A 16,487-nucleotide genomic window follows, 5' to 3' on the forward strand; every position below is an offset into this window, starting at 1 on the left:
AAGAAAAAACTGTTAAAACAAAAGTTATAGGATTTCTCCTAATTTACCAAAAAATCTTATTGAAAAAAAATAAAAGACCATGACAAAAATAAAAAATACAAAATTGATAAATGTTTTATGGAACACCCTGTATATTTTCTGATGAGTTGATAGATCTTTTTCTTCTGATTCCAAAAATATAAATACATTGACATTTGGTTTAACCGTTTTCAAATTATTAGCATTTTTAAAGATTGTGATTTTATTGTTTTTTAAAATCACTGGATTTGGATGATTTCAAGGTTAAAGACGGTATTTTCCGGGTCACATGACTGTTGTTGACAGGTGTCAATTTAACTTTACAGTGTTGCCGGCTGCAAACTTAAGTTGTCACGATCAGAAAACGTGCTTTTACAACTTCAGCTTTCCCAACTGTTTAAATAAAATTTACAGAGTTTTCAAGGTTAAATATGACATTTTCCGGGTCACGTGACTGTTTTTGACAAGCTGCAATTTAACTTTACAGTGTTGCCTGCTGCAAATTTAAATTGCCACGATCACGTGACGTGCTTTCACAGTTTTAAATTTTCCCACTGTTTAATTGTAATTTACAGACTTTTCAAGGTTAAATATGACGTTTTCCGAGTCACATGACTGTTGTTGACAGGTGTCAATTTAACTTTACGGTGTTTCCAGCTGCAAATTTAAATTTCCACGATTACGTGACGTGCTTTTGCAATTTTAGGTTTCCCAATTGTTTGAATGTAATTTAAAGACTTTTCAATGTTAAAGATGACATTTTCTTGGTCACGTGACTGTTTTTAACAAGCTGTCGATTTAACTTTACAGTGTTGCCTGTTGTAAATTTAAATTGTCACGATCACGTGACGTGCTTTTACATTATCAGTTTTTCAGCTGTTTAAATAAAATTTACAGAGTTTTCAAGGTTAAAGATGACATTTTCCAGGTCACGTGACTGTGGTTAACAAGCTTCAACTTAACTTTACACTGTTGCCTGTTGCGAATTTAAATTGTGACGATCACGTGACGTGCTTTCACAGTTTTTAATTTTCCGACTTTTTAAATGTAATTTACAGACTTTTTATGGTTAAAGATGACATTTTCCTGGTCACGTGACTGTTTTTGACAAGCTGCAATTTAACTTTACAGTGTTGCCTGCTGCAAATTTAAATTGTCACGATCACGTGACGTGCTTTCACAGTTTTAAATTTTCCGACTTTTTAAATGTAATTTACAGACTTTTTATGGTTAAAGATGACATTTTCCTGGTCACGTGACTGTTTTTGACAAGCTGTCAATTTAACTTTACAGTGTTGCCTGCTACAAATTTAAATTGCCACGATCACGTGACGTGCTTTCACAGTTTTAAATTTTCCCACTGTTTAATTGTAATTTACAGACTTTTCAAGGTTAAAGATGACGTTTTCCGAGTCACGTGACTGTTGTTGACAGGTGTCAATTTAACTTTACGGTGTTTCAGCTGAAAATTTAAATTGTCACGATTACGTGACGTGCTTTTACAATTTTAGGTTTCCCAACTGTTTAAATGTAATTTACAGACTTTTTAAGGTTAAAGATGACATTTTCCTGGTCACGTGACTGTTTTTGACAAGCTGCAATTTAACTTTACAGTGTTGCCTGCTGCAAATTTAAATTGTCACGATCACGTGACGTGCTTTCACAGTTTTAAATTTTCCGACTTTTTAAATGTAATTTACAGACTTTTTAAGATTAAAGATGACATTTTCCTGGTCACGTGACTGTTTTTGACAAGCTGCAATTTAACTTTACAGTGTTGCCTGCTGCAAATTTAAATTGTCACGATCACGTGACGTGCTTTCACAGTTTTAAATTTTCCGACTTTTTAAATGTAATTTACAGACTTTTTATGGTTAAAGATGACATTTTCCTGGTCACGTGACTGTTTTTGACAAGCTGTCAATTTAACTTTACAGTGTTGCCTGCTGCAAATTTAAATTGTCACGATCACGTGACGTGCTTTCACAGTTTTAAATTTTCCGACTTTTTAAATGTAATTTACAGACTTTTTATGGTTAAAGATGACATTTTCCTGGTCACGTGACTGTTTTTGACAAGCTGTCAATTTAACTTTACAGTGTTACCTCCTGCAAATTTAAATTGCCACGATCACGTGACGTGCTTTCACAGTTTTAAATTTTCCCACTGTTTAATTGTAATTTACAGACTTTTCAAGGTTAAAGATGACGTTTTCCGAGTCACGTGACTGTTGTTGACAGGTGTCAATTTAACTTTACGGTGTTTCAGCTGAAAATTTAAATTGTCACGATTACGTGACGTGCTTTTACAATTTTAGGTTTCCCAACTGTTTAAATGTAATTTACAGACTTTTTAAGGTTAAAGATGACATTTACCTGGTCACGTGACTGTTTTTGGCAAGCTGCAATTTAACTTTACAGTGTTGCCTGCTGCAAATTTAAATTGTCACGATTACGTGACGTGCTTTTACAATTTTAGGTTTAAATGTAATTTACAGACTTTTCAAGATTAACGTTGACATTTTGCCACTATGACAAAATTTGACAGTTATAAGTACGTCATCGTGACGTCAAATTTTCTCTGCACACTGACATTCATTCATAACACCATCAACTGTGTGATTTTGAAAAATAATAAAATCACAATTTTTAAATGCCAATAATTGGAAAACGGCTAAACCAAATGTCAACTTATTACATATTTTCCCACTCGGGTGCGGTAAAGTGCACTTTTCCGCACTCATTTGAGTGCGGGAAAAAGTACTTTCCACACTAGTGCGGTAAAGTTACTTTTTCGCATTGCAATTTCCATTTACAATAAATGAATAATAATCCTGCAATTTGAAAGTTTTTCGGTGTAGAACAAAAATTTTCACCATACCTTTCTATGAGATGTTTAAGAAAAGAAAAAAATTAGTGCGAAAAAGTAACTTTACCGCATTTTTTCACTTTTTTCATGGTCTATTGTTCTGGTTATTTAGGGAAAACTCTATAACTTTTGTATTATCAATTTTTGTTGTATCTGCAAAAATAAAATCGTCACAAACTGTGTACAGATCAACCCTGTATATTTTTTAAAAATGAGTGAGAAAAATGTACCCTATCACAGCCAAATAGGAAAATAAATTTACGTTTATCGAATTCTTAAATATCTTTAGTGAGTGATGCTGCTTTTGTATTTAAAATCTTTGCTTAAGATTTAAAAAAAAAATCTTTCTTATGAAAATATTATACTATAATTTGGTAATTATTGGGTTGTAGTGGTTTTGGTCAGTAACGCAATAGCACCGAGTTCTAGACACACAAAATTAGAGGAGGATGCAAGAAAGCTTCGAGAGGTCATCTCACGCTTAAATATGTTAAGGGTTGACCACACAGAACATGCGTGTCTTAAGGCTTTGGTTCTGTTTAAAGCCGGTAAGTACAGATTTTTCAGTTTTTTTTTTTATAATTATTACCGATATACATTCAGTCTAAATTTGCACCAATCCAGCTCTCTAACACGTAGTAGCCAGAAGACAAAACTAAATCTAACTAAAATGGACGCAGACAAGTTAAAACAACGAATACACGATTACTTACTTATTTATTAAAATGTTTTTATTTTTTTTGGTCTCAATTCAAAGCAAATGTACAAATAAAATAGTGCAATTAATTCCTTATGAAATACCCTTTCCAACGATGTGCCACACAGGGTATGGTGCCATTTGAAAACTTAGTGGGGGTGGCTATGGCGGCAAAGGGGCTGATGGCAGAAATTCAAATCCTACGTAAAAAGATGTCCCCTTTGCAATCTTTGTTGACGTGTCTTAGCATTTTTTAACAGAGAAATTATTTTGGAAGGTATTCAGGGTGGCTACTTTTCATTGAAAAACCCTGTACATATAAACTGCATCAACTTCAAATACCAAAATACCTCCTTTACAATATCAAAAACTTACTACAAAATAGACAACTTCAAGTACGCATCAATACTGACTACTCCTATTCTTTCTCTCCCGAGCAAGGGCTTCCTCAAGACTTCCCACTTCTTTATAACATACATTTACAATCGTCATTTTCAAGACGATTGAAAAAAATTACAATGACAAAACATCTTACATATTACAATACGCCGACGATACTGCACTTGTCGTACATGACAAAACTACCTCAAAAGCCACAGAAAGACTTCAGAATTTGACAAACAATACAATGACATGGTTTTGTAAGTGGCACATGCCACCAAAAATCAACTTATTTTGTGTAATCATAAAATTAATATAAACTCACCTACTATTACAGCTAACGGTCATATTACTGTACCCAAAAATGAAATAAAATATCTGGGAGTGACTATTGACAAAAAATTAAAATTTACAAAACATTACAACATTTGAAATTATCAGAAGGACAAAACACTTTAGATCACTAACGTACAAAGACAAAGGAATAAGTACTAAAACAGCCACGACAATTTATAAATTCATCTGTAGAACTCTGCTAGATTATGGAAATGTATTGAAGATAAACGTTACTGAGAAAACCAAACAATACATACAAACCACTGAACAAATTGCAATAAGACTAATTACAAAAATTAGACATCCATCCATCGAACTCTTTTATGAAAATTTCAGAAAGACTGCTACAAATTCAAACTAAATGGGAAAACAACCCTAACAACTGAACTATACTTGACCCTCTTTGTCTAAGAAGACAAACGAGACGTTGCCGATTTTCCTTTCCCTCCTGCACCCTATTGGAACAACTTAGATTTTAACTGTAAATTAAATTTTACTGTTAATTTTCGTTCTCTATGTAATGTAACATGGGCAGAAAGACCGATTGGTCGATAGCCTATTCTTTGAGAATAGAGATTGTTTACATACAGGGTGGTCCAGTTTTAAATGTCAATAATTTACCATTCGATAGCCCATCAAAAAAATAAGTTAACATACACTATGTCATTTTCCTGAAAAATGCTTCCCAAGGAAAATCGGTTTCTTGTCATAACTGTCATACCGCTGGAGCAATAATGGTTTTCATTTTTCTGCCTTATTCTCTACGTCACTGGATATTTTGCAAAAATTTCAGTTTTTTTTTACTTTACTTGTTCAATTTGACAAATAAAGGATCTTTTATAAAATTCTGATTTGAAACTTCGTTTACGAGATAATTGAGTTATTACGTTCAAAGGCCCAAAACCAACTCAACCCAACTTAAAAATTGTCTTGAAAATGGTGAAAATTGACTTAAGAAGCTTAAAAAATGTCTTTGTAGCCAGTTTTCATAGTTTCCAGACAAATTGAAAGACTTTAGTTTTGAAAATTGACTTAGAAACCAGTAAATTTACTTTGAAACGGTGAAAATTGACTTAAGAGGCTTAAAAATTGTATTTGTAACCAGTTTTCAGACAAATTGAAAGACTTTAGCCTTGACGATTGACTTGGAAACTATGAAAATTGACTTGAGAGGCTTAAAAACTCTCTTTCAGTGAGTCGTTATAGTTTTCAGATAAGTTAAAAACTTTAGTAGTGAAAATTGACTTGTAGCCATGAAAAACTACTTTATCGAGAATTTTTTACTACAAATTCACACATTTCAACCTTGAAAATTCTTGGACACCAAAAAGTGACTCTGAACCAATGAAAAGTGACATCAAAAGCTTCAAATTTGGATTTGATGTAAGTTTTCATAATTTGAAAATACATTTCAATATTTTAGTCTTGAAAATAGTCTTAAATACAGGATATTGACATTAGATTTATGAAAATTGACTTGAAGACTAACTCTTCAAGTTTTTTACTTTGCTTTTAAATTTTTTAGAACTCTGGACTATTTTTAGGGCTTAAAAACTGCTTTCAGCTTAGAAAATCAAGTTTTAGGGTTATCTTCACCAAGTTTTTGACATAGCAGACTTGAAAAACTGTTTTTATATTGTCCATAGGCTTAAACATGCCATTTCACACTTTGTCAGTATTAAATTGACTGCTAGACGCTTCACTGTACTTTAAGACTGAAAAATCGAATTTTAAACTATTTTTTATAGTAATAGTTAAGTTTCAGACTCTTCATTGATGAAAGTAAACAATTTTGGCATTAAATGCTACGATATTAGTCTTGAACACTAATTTTTAGAATTAAAATAGTTCGAAAATTCGGATTGTTGTTTAAATGAATAAAAAAAAATTGATTGAATGATCAGTTTTACACTACTTATAGTCTAAAAAATTGAACGCCAGTAAACATTAGTCCAAAAATCCTGTTTTTTAACTATTTTCAGTGTCAAAAACTCGTAAACTTCACAGATGACCAGATTTGAATCCTTTTGAACCATTTTAAAGTAAAAAATACAATAACCCAAGTAGACATTTTTGTCAATTATGAATAATATCCAGTGAGCGTAGAAAATAAAGACTATCCCCGTATATCGACGCATATAAACAATTTTGAAGAATGTCATTTACATCACATAACGAGTACTCATTTCATAATTACATGTTCCAAATTTCATCAAAATTGGTCTGACAGTTGTAGCAAAAAAAACGATTTTTTAAACTGAACTTTGGAGGTCTGTGTCTTCCTTAGGAAGCGTCCTTCAGGAAAATTACATAATGCATGTCAACTTATTTTTTGATGGGCTATCGATTGATGAATTATTGACATTTAAAACTGGACCACCCTGTATATACCGATATACAAAATAGTAATTCTTTTTATGTAGAATCCAGAGGTTTATGCGAGCCAGCCCACGTTGAACTTCTCCAAGATCAAACTCACGTAATGCTCCACGAATATTGTGCACAAAAACAAACCCATCACAAAGCTCGTTTTGGAAAGTTACTTTTAACATTACCGGCTCTACAAGGAATATCTAGTCAAAGTTTGGAGGAACTGCTTTTTAAGCAAACAGTTGGAGACGTGACTATCGACAAACTGCTGTGCGATTTGGCCAAATCTACGTACGGCTAAACTTAACCAAATTGGGCTTTAAATCATAAATTACGTTGCTAGTCAGCATTGTGTATCCAAAAAAATGTTATTTATGTTTTTTTTTTTTTGTAAAATAAAGGCGAAACACCAGTTAGCATTGTTTTAATGTAAACTACTGCTAAAATGTGTAACTAAAAGTAATTTCAGTTGTTTAAATACTAATGTGTAATTTTCGTATAAATCTAACCTTAATATGCAATTCCACACGTCCTGGCTTGATTAATAGGTAGGTATTAGAAGTTTTGATACGATCCAATAACACTAATCAATATCTCTTTGTAATTACAGGTAGCTTGAAACCAGTAACTATCGCAAAATTTCCCGTTCGAACGAGTATTTATTAAAGCGATTTTTCAAATATAATCTGCATTCAATGTTGTTTGGAAGATGTATCAAAGCGGGGTAATACTTTTAGTTTCAGTAACTTTAGTCTTAGGTGGTAAGGTAAGTTATAACATTTTTATCTTTTTTCTGCTAAAAGTGGGTACTTTAATTAACCATTATCTAGAATTTGTAATTGGCTTGTTAGTCCGTTGAAGTGAACATCACATTGAATGATCTTACTTTACTTTTTCGAATCTAGATCCAAAAAGTCCTACAGTTATTCTGCCCAGTATCGGGCTACGTCCAGGGCTTCTGTATTAGCAAGCCATAAATCATCAAGAGTGCATTTTGATGGACAGTGCATGGTCTGTATTTCTCCACAGTCACAGAGCACCTCCTTAGCATTTGTTATTTTCCACTTTGCCAGATTAGATTTAACGGGAGCAACATGTGTGTTTTATAACATCATACTACCAGCTATTGTCAGTTTGACAGTTCATCTAATGTTGGATTAGTTTGATGTTTTTATCAGTTTCATAAATAAACAGTGTGGCAGGACGTTTCGAATGGGCCAAAAACTTGTAAAGCTACTGAAAACTTTCTAACCCCCTGAAAGTGTCAGACCCCTCTACAACTGTCTTAAACCTTCCCAGAACTGTTTTAAACTGCCAGAAGCCTCTAGGACAATTTTAAAAGTTTTATAGACCTCTAAAAGTGTCTGAAACCTTCCCAGACTTGTTTTAAACCATCAGAGGTCTCTAGGACCGTTTTGAAAGGACTAAAGAGATTTAAATGCTACTGAGAACTTTCTGAAAAGTTCCAGAGCTCTCTACAACTGTCTTAAACTTTCACAGAACTGTATTAAATTGCCAGAGGCCTCTTGAATCATTTTAGATATTTCATAGACATGAGAACCTTCTAAAAAACGTCACAGGCCTCTACAAGTGTCTTAAACCTTCCCAGACTTGTTTTAAATTGTCAGAGGCCTCTAGTACCATTTTGAAAGTTTCACAGTCGTCTAAATACTATTGAGAATCTTCTAAAAAGTGTCACAGGCCTCTACAAGTGTCTTAAATCTTCTCAGACTTGTTTTAAATTGTCAGAAGTTTCTAGGACCGTTTGGAATGTGCCAAAGACCTCTAAATGCCACTGAGAACTTTCTGAAAAGTTCCAGAGCTCTCTACAACTGTCTTAAACTTTCCCAGAACTGTATTAAATTGCCAGAGGCCTCTTGAATCATTTTAGATATTGCATAGACATGAGAACCTTCTAAAAAACGTCACAGGCCTCTTCAAGTGTTTTAAACCTTCCCAGACTTGTTTTAAATTGTCAGAGGCCTCTAGGATCGTTTCGAATGTGCCAAATACCTCTAAATGCTATTGAGAACTTTCTGAAAAGTTCCAGAGCCCTTTACATCTGTCTTAAACTTTCCTAGGAACTGTTTTAAATTGTAAGAATCCTCTAGGACCATTTTGAAAGAGTCGTAGACCTCTAAATTCTATTGAGAACCTTCTAAAAAGTGTTACAGGCCTCTACATGTGTCTTAAACCTTCCCAGACTTGTTTTAAATTGTCAGAGGCCTCTAGGACCATTTTGAAAGTTTCATAGACGTCTAAATACTATTGAGAATCTTCTAAAAAGTGTCACAGGCCTCTAAAAGTGTCTTAAACCCTCTGAGACTTGTTTTAAATTGTCAGAGGCCTCTAGGACCGTTTCGAATGTGCCAAATACCTCTAAATGCTACTGAGAACTTTCTGAAAAGTTCCAGAGCTCTCTACAACTGTCTTAAACTTTCCCAGAACTGTATTAAATTTGCCAGAGGCCTCTTGAATCATTTTAGATATTGCATAAACATGAGAACCTTCTAAAAAACGTCACAGGCCTCTTCAAGTGTATTAAACCTTCCCAGACTTGTTTTAAATTGTCAGAGGCCTCTAGGATCGTTTCGAATGTGCCAAATACCTCTAAATGCTATTGAGAACTTTCTGAAAAGTTCCAGAGCCCTTTACATCTGTCTTAAACTTTCCTAGGAACTGTTTTAAATTGTAAGAATCCTCTAGGACCATTTTGAAAGAGTCGTAGACCTCTAAATTCTATTGAGAACCTTCTAAAAAGTGTAACAGGCCTCTACATGTGTCTTAAACCTTCCCAGACTTGTTTTAAATTGTCAGAGGCCTCTAGGACCATTTTGAAAGTTTCATAGACGTCTAAATACTATTGAGAATCTTCTAAAAAGTGTCACAGGCCTCTACAAGTGTCTTAAACCCTCTGAGACTTGTTTTAAATTGTCAGAGGCCTCTAGGACCGTTTCGAATGTGCCAAATACCTCTAAATGCTACTGAGAACTTTCTGAAAAGTTCCAGAGCTCTCTACAACTGTCTTAAACTTTCCCAGAACTGTATTAAATTGCCAGAGGCCTCTTGAATCATTTTAGATATTTCATAGACATGAGAACCTTCTAAAAAACGTCACAGGCCTCTTCAAGTGTTTTAAACCTTCCCAGACTTGTTTTAAATTGTCAGAGGCCTCTAGGACCGTTTTGAATGTGCCAAATACCTCTAAATGCTATTGAGAACTTTCTGAAAAGTTCTAGAGCCCTTTACATCTGTCTTAAACTTTCCTAGGAACTGTTTTAAATTGTAAGAATCCTCTAGGACCATTTTGAAAGAGTCGTAGACCTCTAAATTCTATTGAGAACCTTCTAAAAAGTGTCACAGGCCTCTACAAGTGTCTTAAACCTTCCCAGACTTGTTTTAAATTGTCAGAGGCCTCTAGGACCATTTTGAAAGTTTCATAGACGTCTAAATACTATTGAGAATCTTCTAAAAAGTCTCACAGGCCTCTACAAGTGTCTTAAACCTTCTCAGACTTGTTTTAAATTGTCAGAGGCCTCTAGGACCGTTTTGAAAGAGTCATAGACCTCTAAATGCTATTGAGAACCTTCTAAAAAGCGTCACAAGCCTCTACAAGTGTCTGAAACCTTCCCAGACTTGTTTTAAATTGTCAGAGGTCTCTAGAACCGTTTTGAATGTGCCAAATACCTCAAAATGCTACTGAGAACTTTCTGAAAAGCTCCAGATCCCTCTACAACTGTCTTAAACTTTCCTAGAACTGTTTTAAATTGTCAGAAGCCGCTAGGACCGTATTGAAGGTTTCATAGACGTCTAAATGCTATTGAGAATTTTCTAAAAAGTTTCACAGACCTTTACAAGTGTCTTAAACCTTCCCAGACTTACTTTAAATTGTCATAGGCCTCTAAGACCGTTTTGAGTAATATACTCTAACAAAACTGGTTTATTTGGACATTTAATACGTGAGTTCGAATAAATTACTAGAATCTAGTGAAGGTAAAATTTAGTTGTACCTAAAATCCCAAAAATAAAGTAAGCAATCAGCCAAGCAAGGTGAGGACGGTGAGGTTGGAAATATATAAAACATTTCCAACCTCACCGTCCAGATTAGAAAATCAAACAGCCAGATTACCATAGATTTAACGGGAGCATAAATCTTTTTCTAGATTTTAAGGGTTTCTTGGGGGTCCTCAAGATTGTGAAGGAGGTGTCTTTCATCAAACACTTGTTTGAATCTTTGGACCATGTTCCAGATTTTGTCCCTCCCAGGATACATTAAGTTTTTTATGTGCTAAGTGGAAACTAAGTGTAAAAAATAGGTACTTGGGTTTTAGCAGGGTTCGGTTTTAGAGAGTTTTCTTTGTAGTATTTGCCCATTGTGCTCAAGGCTTCCTCAAGTTTTCTCTCGATCTCTTCGAAGGTTTTACCTTTCACCCCAACACCAAGATTGTCAGCATAAACAAAATCTTTAGCTTGAAGGTAAACAGGTTGGTGTAGATATTGAAGAGTAATGGAGCTAAGACGCTTCCTTGGGGTAAACCGTTTTTTTTGCTTTCGCCACATGCTCTTTTTCCCATCCAGCACCACATAACCCCTTCTGTTATATAAGAGTTTGTAGTCCATCAGAGTGCTATAAGATTTAGATAGCCTTATGGTATCATATGCAGCTGTGAGACCCTCCTCTATAAATTCTGTAAGGTTTAGTGTTGGTCCTGTGCATGATTTTCCTGGTCTAAAGCCAGCTTGTTGGGGAATGAGTTTTGGGTCCAGATGATTTTGAATTCGGTTGAGTATGAGGCGCTCACAGAGCTTGAACATGTGACACAGCAGAGATATAGGGCGATAGCTATTTGGGAGTTCCGGATCTTTTCCAGGTTTAAGTAGGGCTATTACTTTTGACTTTCGCCATGCTTTTGGGATCTGGTAGAAAGATTTACAATGATTAAATAAGGCCAATAGCCACTGTTTCGTGATTTGATTGAATGATCAACATTTTATCAAGAAAATGTTACACACCAAACTGATACTCTAAACTAACAATGATTTGGTTTTAGCTGGATCTACCTGCGGAACTTCAAGAGCTGATTGACGATCTGCACAAGCTTTGTCTCGAGAGAAGCTCTTTGGAAGAAAGTAAGTGCATTTAAAAATAACTTATCTCATTAGATTGTATATAAACTCTCTAAATGATTTACGTTTACCAATTTAGAACTTTTCTCATTGACTTTCTCTTTTTGTTTCTTTGTTAAAACAGGGTAGGTAAGTTTTAACAAAGAAACAAAAAGAAAAAGTCAATGTAACTGTAATGTTATTAGTTTAATCACACTATTTTAACAAGTCATTTACTTATTGGCGTCCTTTGGTTGATGAAATAGATGCATATTTAGTCCGAAAAAACTGTAATTTTCCTTTCCCTTTGTAATGAGATTTTATGTTCAATCCGGTTTTGAGAATGGTTATGACTTTTAAACTGTTTTTTTTTAAGATCACGTGACATTTCCGCTATTTTGATATGTTTTAATTATTTTATTCCAACCAGTTTTTCTGTCACGTGATTTTTTTTTGTCGGCTATTTTGATCACATACTAGATCACATGACACAGCAAGCCAAATTTACGTTTTTTAAAATTTTTTATACACATTTTCATTCAATCGTGAATAACTATCTTATTTGATACATAATGGTGATAAACTTTTATATGTCGATGGATAGCCAATGAAATTGGCTATTTTAAAAAAAGTGAAATGTTTTCTGTTCAATTTTCATGCACTGTTTTGTTTAAACCTAAATAACTTTCTATTAAACTGGCATAGTAACGACTTTAATATGTCGATGGATAGCCAATAAAATGGTTATTTTAAAAATTGACAACTTTGGCTGATTGGTCTGATGGTTTGGCCGCTACAGGGCGTCAAATTTGACCAATTTTTTTTCACCTTTTTGATGCAGTTTTCGTCAACACTGGTTAGTTGATTTATTGGTTGGGTCGCTAGAGAACGGATAACTTGCTTATTTGGTCCACACCAAAATGAGATATCATTGAAAAGATATGATAACACTGGTTGGTAGGTTAAACCGTTTGGCCGCTAGAGGGCTTCAAACTATAACCAATTTTTTCTCAACCTTGATAATCTAAGCAACTGAAAACAGTTTTCAAACTTCTGGTGATATTTAAAAAGATCATAATCCACTAAGGCCATTTTGATGTTTCTGACCTGCAAAAACCATTTGAGAACCTCTTGACATTTTGGTGTTTTTGAGCTGCAAAAAACTGTTTGAAAGCTTCTAGTGACTTTTTTCAGAAGAATCAGAAGAAGACAATTAATAAGCATCCATTGTGACGTCAGATCGCATGCGTAGCGCAAAACATGTGACCGCTCGGAGAACAATTTTTTTTTGTTTTTTCAGTTTTTTTTTGGTTTTTACTAACGCTCCAGGATTGTTCCCTTAGGAAGGTGGTGAGAAAAAATTGAAATTCCCTCTTAAATTGATTAAATGAGGTTTTTCTAGTACTTACTGGTGTCCTAGGAATGATTTGAGGCCACTTTCTAACAGAATGGGTGAACCACGTTCCTTGTAGCTCATCTTACTATTACTGTTCAAATTATAAATAACGAGCAAAATTTTGCCATTTTTCAGATATTTACCATTAAATATTGAAATGTTCATTATTCGGCTCTAGCAGGCAAACAGTTGATGTTAGGACAAAACGGCTTGTATGTTCCTATCTTACTTTTCTGAAACCTATATTATGAAAGCATTTTAAAAATTTTCCAAAAAATTAACAAAATTAAACAATTTTGGAGCCACTAAGTAATTCCATTTTGGTGTTTATAAGCTTCAAAAAAACTTCCAAATATCCAAATGCTCCATTACAGATGCTGTATTACAGATTTTTGAAAAGGTAAATTTTTGCTTATTCCAACTTTGCAAAAGTATACAGGGTGTCCCATTAAAAAAAAGTATATTAGGTTCATATCTTAATAACGATGTGTTTCAGAAATTTTCTATGGGAATTACATTAATTATTTCATTTCATAATTTAATTAGTTCTTTTGCGTCGCTAATAATAAACAAAATACGAGGGAGTTCCACCAAAATCTATCGAATTTGAGACATCCTGTACATTAAGTTAATGAATCTCCGTAGTTTTGTTTCACTAAAAACTCACTATCCTTGTTGACTTGGCGATCAGTTAATATCTTCGGGTAACTTACTGAAAAATTCACTGTTGGTCCTGGAAAACGATGAGTTTCTTAAATCAACTTCAAGCCACGAATTGTCCTGTTTAGCTTCATTTTTCTACCATACTTTATTTGAATTATCTACGTATTTTAGTTAATTTTAATTAATTTAAAATGAAATACTGAATCCAACCATCACGTACACCTCTTCTAGTATGTATGTTGCAATTTTAACTAATCATGTACTAAATTTCCTTAGAGGATCACATCGCTTTTGATATCAAGGACAAGAATGAGAAGTTAATGGTAAGTCAATGTATTGGGGATAAAAAAAAACTTTAACCTAAATATAATACTTGCAGTGTTACATGAAATGTCTTATGTTGGAGTCTAAATGGGTAAGTTAAGTTAAAGTTATTCTTTTCAGTTTAGTTATAATGTAATCTTTAGATTTACAAAAATGATAATAGTTAAAGAATGAAAAATTGTAGATGAAACCTGATGGTACAATCGACTACGATTTTATTGATATTCAAGCTCATCCTGATGTAAAAGACGTTTTGATGGCCGCGGTCAACCAGTGTAGGAACATAGAAAGTGAGTAAAGTATATGAAGAAAATCAAACTGATTTAACACTAGTAAAATGTGATTTTAGATGGTGCCGATTTGTGTGAAAAATCTTACAATTTTAACAAATGTATGCATGTAGCTGATCCAGTTGTAAGTAGCCCATTATTTAGTTGTGTAAGGTTTTAAATGAGTCTTCTTTGTGTTTTTAAGAACTGGTTCTTGGTCTAAAACTTGGAAATGGTTAAATCTATTCCATTGCTCATTTTTGCTGGAATTTATGAGAAATTTTAGTGGCGTGCGTAGTAATAAATTCTTAAAAACATAGTGGTTTTACTCGTTCAAATCCCATCAAATATGAAGCCGCTACAACACGTACAAAATGCAGGTTACAACTCTTATTTTGTATACAGACACAAACATAGTCATCCCATTTTTTTTGTATATTTATGTACTCATAATGGTATTAGGGAATTTCAAAATGTAGGAAGTTTCAAAAACGTGGTTCAATTTGATGCCTCAAATCTAGCATTTTGGGTAAAGTGTTAAACTTTCTTTATTTTTGATATACAGGGTAATTCAAATTCGACCCTCACCATTGGGATCTCGGAAACTATAAGAGATACGAGAAAGTTTAAATTGGGGCAAAGTTGCGCAATGTAAAGCTCAACCAAATGCAGTTTTAAAAATTTTGATTTTCCGAGTACTTCCGAAGATATCCGAAAAAAACTGAAAATTTGATTTTTTGTTTTTATTTATTTCTAATCTTATTTAAAGAGATATTCCAAAACTAAAAGCACCTTTTCATTGCCACTTTTTCTCAGCTATTCGATGATGGATTCAAATTTGCCACTCGACGTTTCGTTTTTTGACAGCCATCATCAACTTTCCTTTTTCTTATGGGCGCTATATTGGATTTTTAGCCCACCAAATAGTACGTTTTATTCTGATTTTAGTGATGTATAATAACTTATGATTTGCTTCATAAATAACAAAATAATTCAATAAAAACTATTTTTACTTTAGTTATTGGCTTTGAGTTAATGGGCCGTTTTATAAAATGTCATTATTTGACAGTACTTGTCAAACACGATAATTCGGACGATCATTAGAGCTTTTAGAGATTTCACCTTAGTTAACTTTGTTAATGAGACGTTTTATGAAGATTACTTGGTAGTACTTGTCACACGCAATTGGCCTGAACATACTTAGTCACAAAGGTGTACACGTGACTTGACTTAAACCGGTTTATTCACTCGAAGAGCTTAGGCCACTCGCTACGCTTGTGGACCTAGTTGTTCTTTTCGTGAATAAAAAATGGTTTAAGTCACTTGCTGTATAAATAACTATTAAATCACTCTGAATGACATTCGCCTATTTACAGATGTAAACAAACAAACATCAATGTTACATCTACGGGGCGCGGTGCAAATTTAATAGAACTGTAATTTTAGTTTTTTTTTTTAATATAAGAAGTCAAAATTTAATAAAATACTGTATGACACGTGACTTAAACGGGTTTATTCACTCGAATAAATATGAATGAATAAAAAATGGTTTGTCACTTACTGTATAAATAACTATAAACTTGCACTTAACATTATAAAAAATTGAAATTTGGCAAAAAATGAAGTTCTTAAAATAATTATCTTTCTCTTGGAAACATAAATAAGCCTTTTAAGTTAGAGATAATGCTAACAAATCTCTTTTTCTGATTAACCTAAATAGTTCAGCAATGCTTGTATAATAATAACATTTTCTGCGGGGGTTTCTTTTCTAGATACATTTTTAACTATGATTGACGCTCTAATGATCGTCCGAATTATCGTGTTTGACAAGTACTGTCAAATAATGACATTTTTTAAAACGGCCCATTAACTCAAAGCCAATAACTAAAGTAAAAATAGTTTTTATTGAATTATTTTGTTATTTATGAAGCAAATCATAAGTTATTATACATCACTAAAATCAGAATAAAACGTACTATTTGGTGGGCTAAAAATCCAATATGGCGCCCATAAAAAAAAAGAAAGTTGATGATGACTGACAGAAAACAAAACGTCGTGT

General features: G+C 33.4%; 2 protein-coding genes across 7 annotated transcripts in view; both read left to right on the top strand.

The window, feature by feature from the left end:
* Positions 1 to 7,082, top strand: part of LOC145725386 (photoreceptor-specific nuclear receptor-like) — a 37,739-nt gene extending 30,657 nt beyond the window's left edge. For all 6 annotated transcript variants that reach the window (XM_081974138.1, XM_081974137.1, XM_081974136.1 and 3 more), the window contains 2 exons: positions 3,279 to 3,434; positions 6,724 to 7,082. In XM_081974138.1, coding sequence (XP_081830264.1) covers positions 3,279 to 3,434; positions 6,724 to 6,971 — 404 coding nt within the window. In that variant the 3' untranslated portion in view covers positions 6,972 to 7,082. The remainder of the gene's footprint in view (positions 1 to 3,278; positions 3,435 to 6,723) is intronic.
* Positions 7,083 to 7,287: 205 nt separating this feature from the next.
* On the top strand, positions 7,288 to 14,745 carry LOC145725390 (general odorant-binding protein 83a-like). The gene is made up of 7 exons (XM_081974147.1): positions 7,288 to 7,436; positions 11,722 to 11,800; positions 14,112 to 14,158; positions 14,215 to 14,250; positions 14,344 to 14,449; positions 14,509 to 14,573; positions 14,634 to 14,745. Exons 1-7 carry the CDS (start codon positions 7,380 to 7,382, stop codon positions 14,649 to 14,651), a joined length of 408 nt encoding a protein of 135 aa, XP_081830273.1. The 5' UTR covers positions 7,288 to 7,379; the 3' UTR covers positions 14,652 to 14,745.
* Positions 14,746 to 16,487: the final 1,742 nt, after the last annotated feature.

This window comes from Ips typographus, linkage group LG2 (assembly GCF_016097725.1).
Source record: "Ips typographus isolate SLU linkage group LG2, UJ_Ityp_2.0, whole genome shotgun sequence".
Classification (NCBI taxonomy): Eukaryota; Metazoa; Arthropoda; class Insecta; order Coleoptera; family Curculionidae; genus Ips; species Ips typographus.

What these genes read in the sequence shown, in the direction of transcription:
- LOC145725390 (XM_081974147.1), top strand. Translation starts at nt 7,380, where the DNA reads ATGTATCAAAGCGGGGTAATACTTTTAGTTTCAGTAACTTTAGTCTTA. An exon ending in ACAAGAATGAGAAGTTAATG is followed by an intron (nt 14,159 to 14,214) that starts GTAAGTCAATGT and finishes TAATACTTGCAG; the next exon opens with TGTTACATGAAATGTCTTAT. An exon ending in TTATGTTGGAGTCTAAATGG is followed by an intron (nt 14,251 to 14,343) that starts GTAAGTTAAGTT and finishes GAAAAATTGTAG; the next exon opens with ATGAAACCTGATGGTACAAT.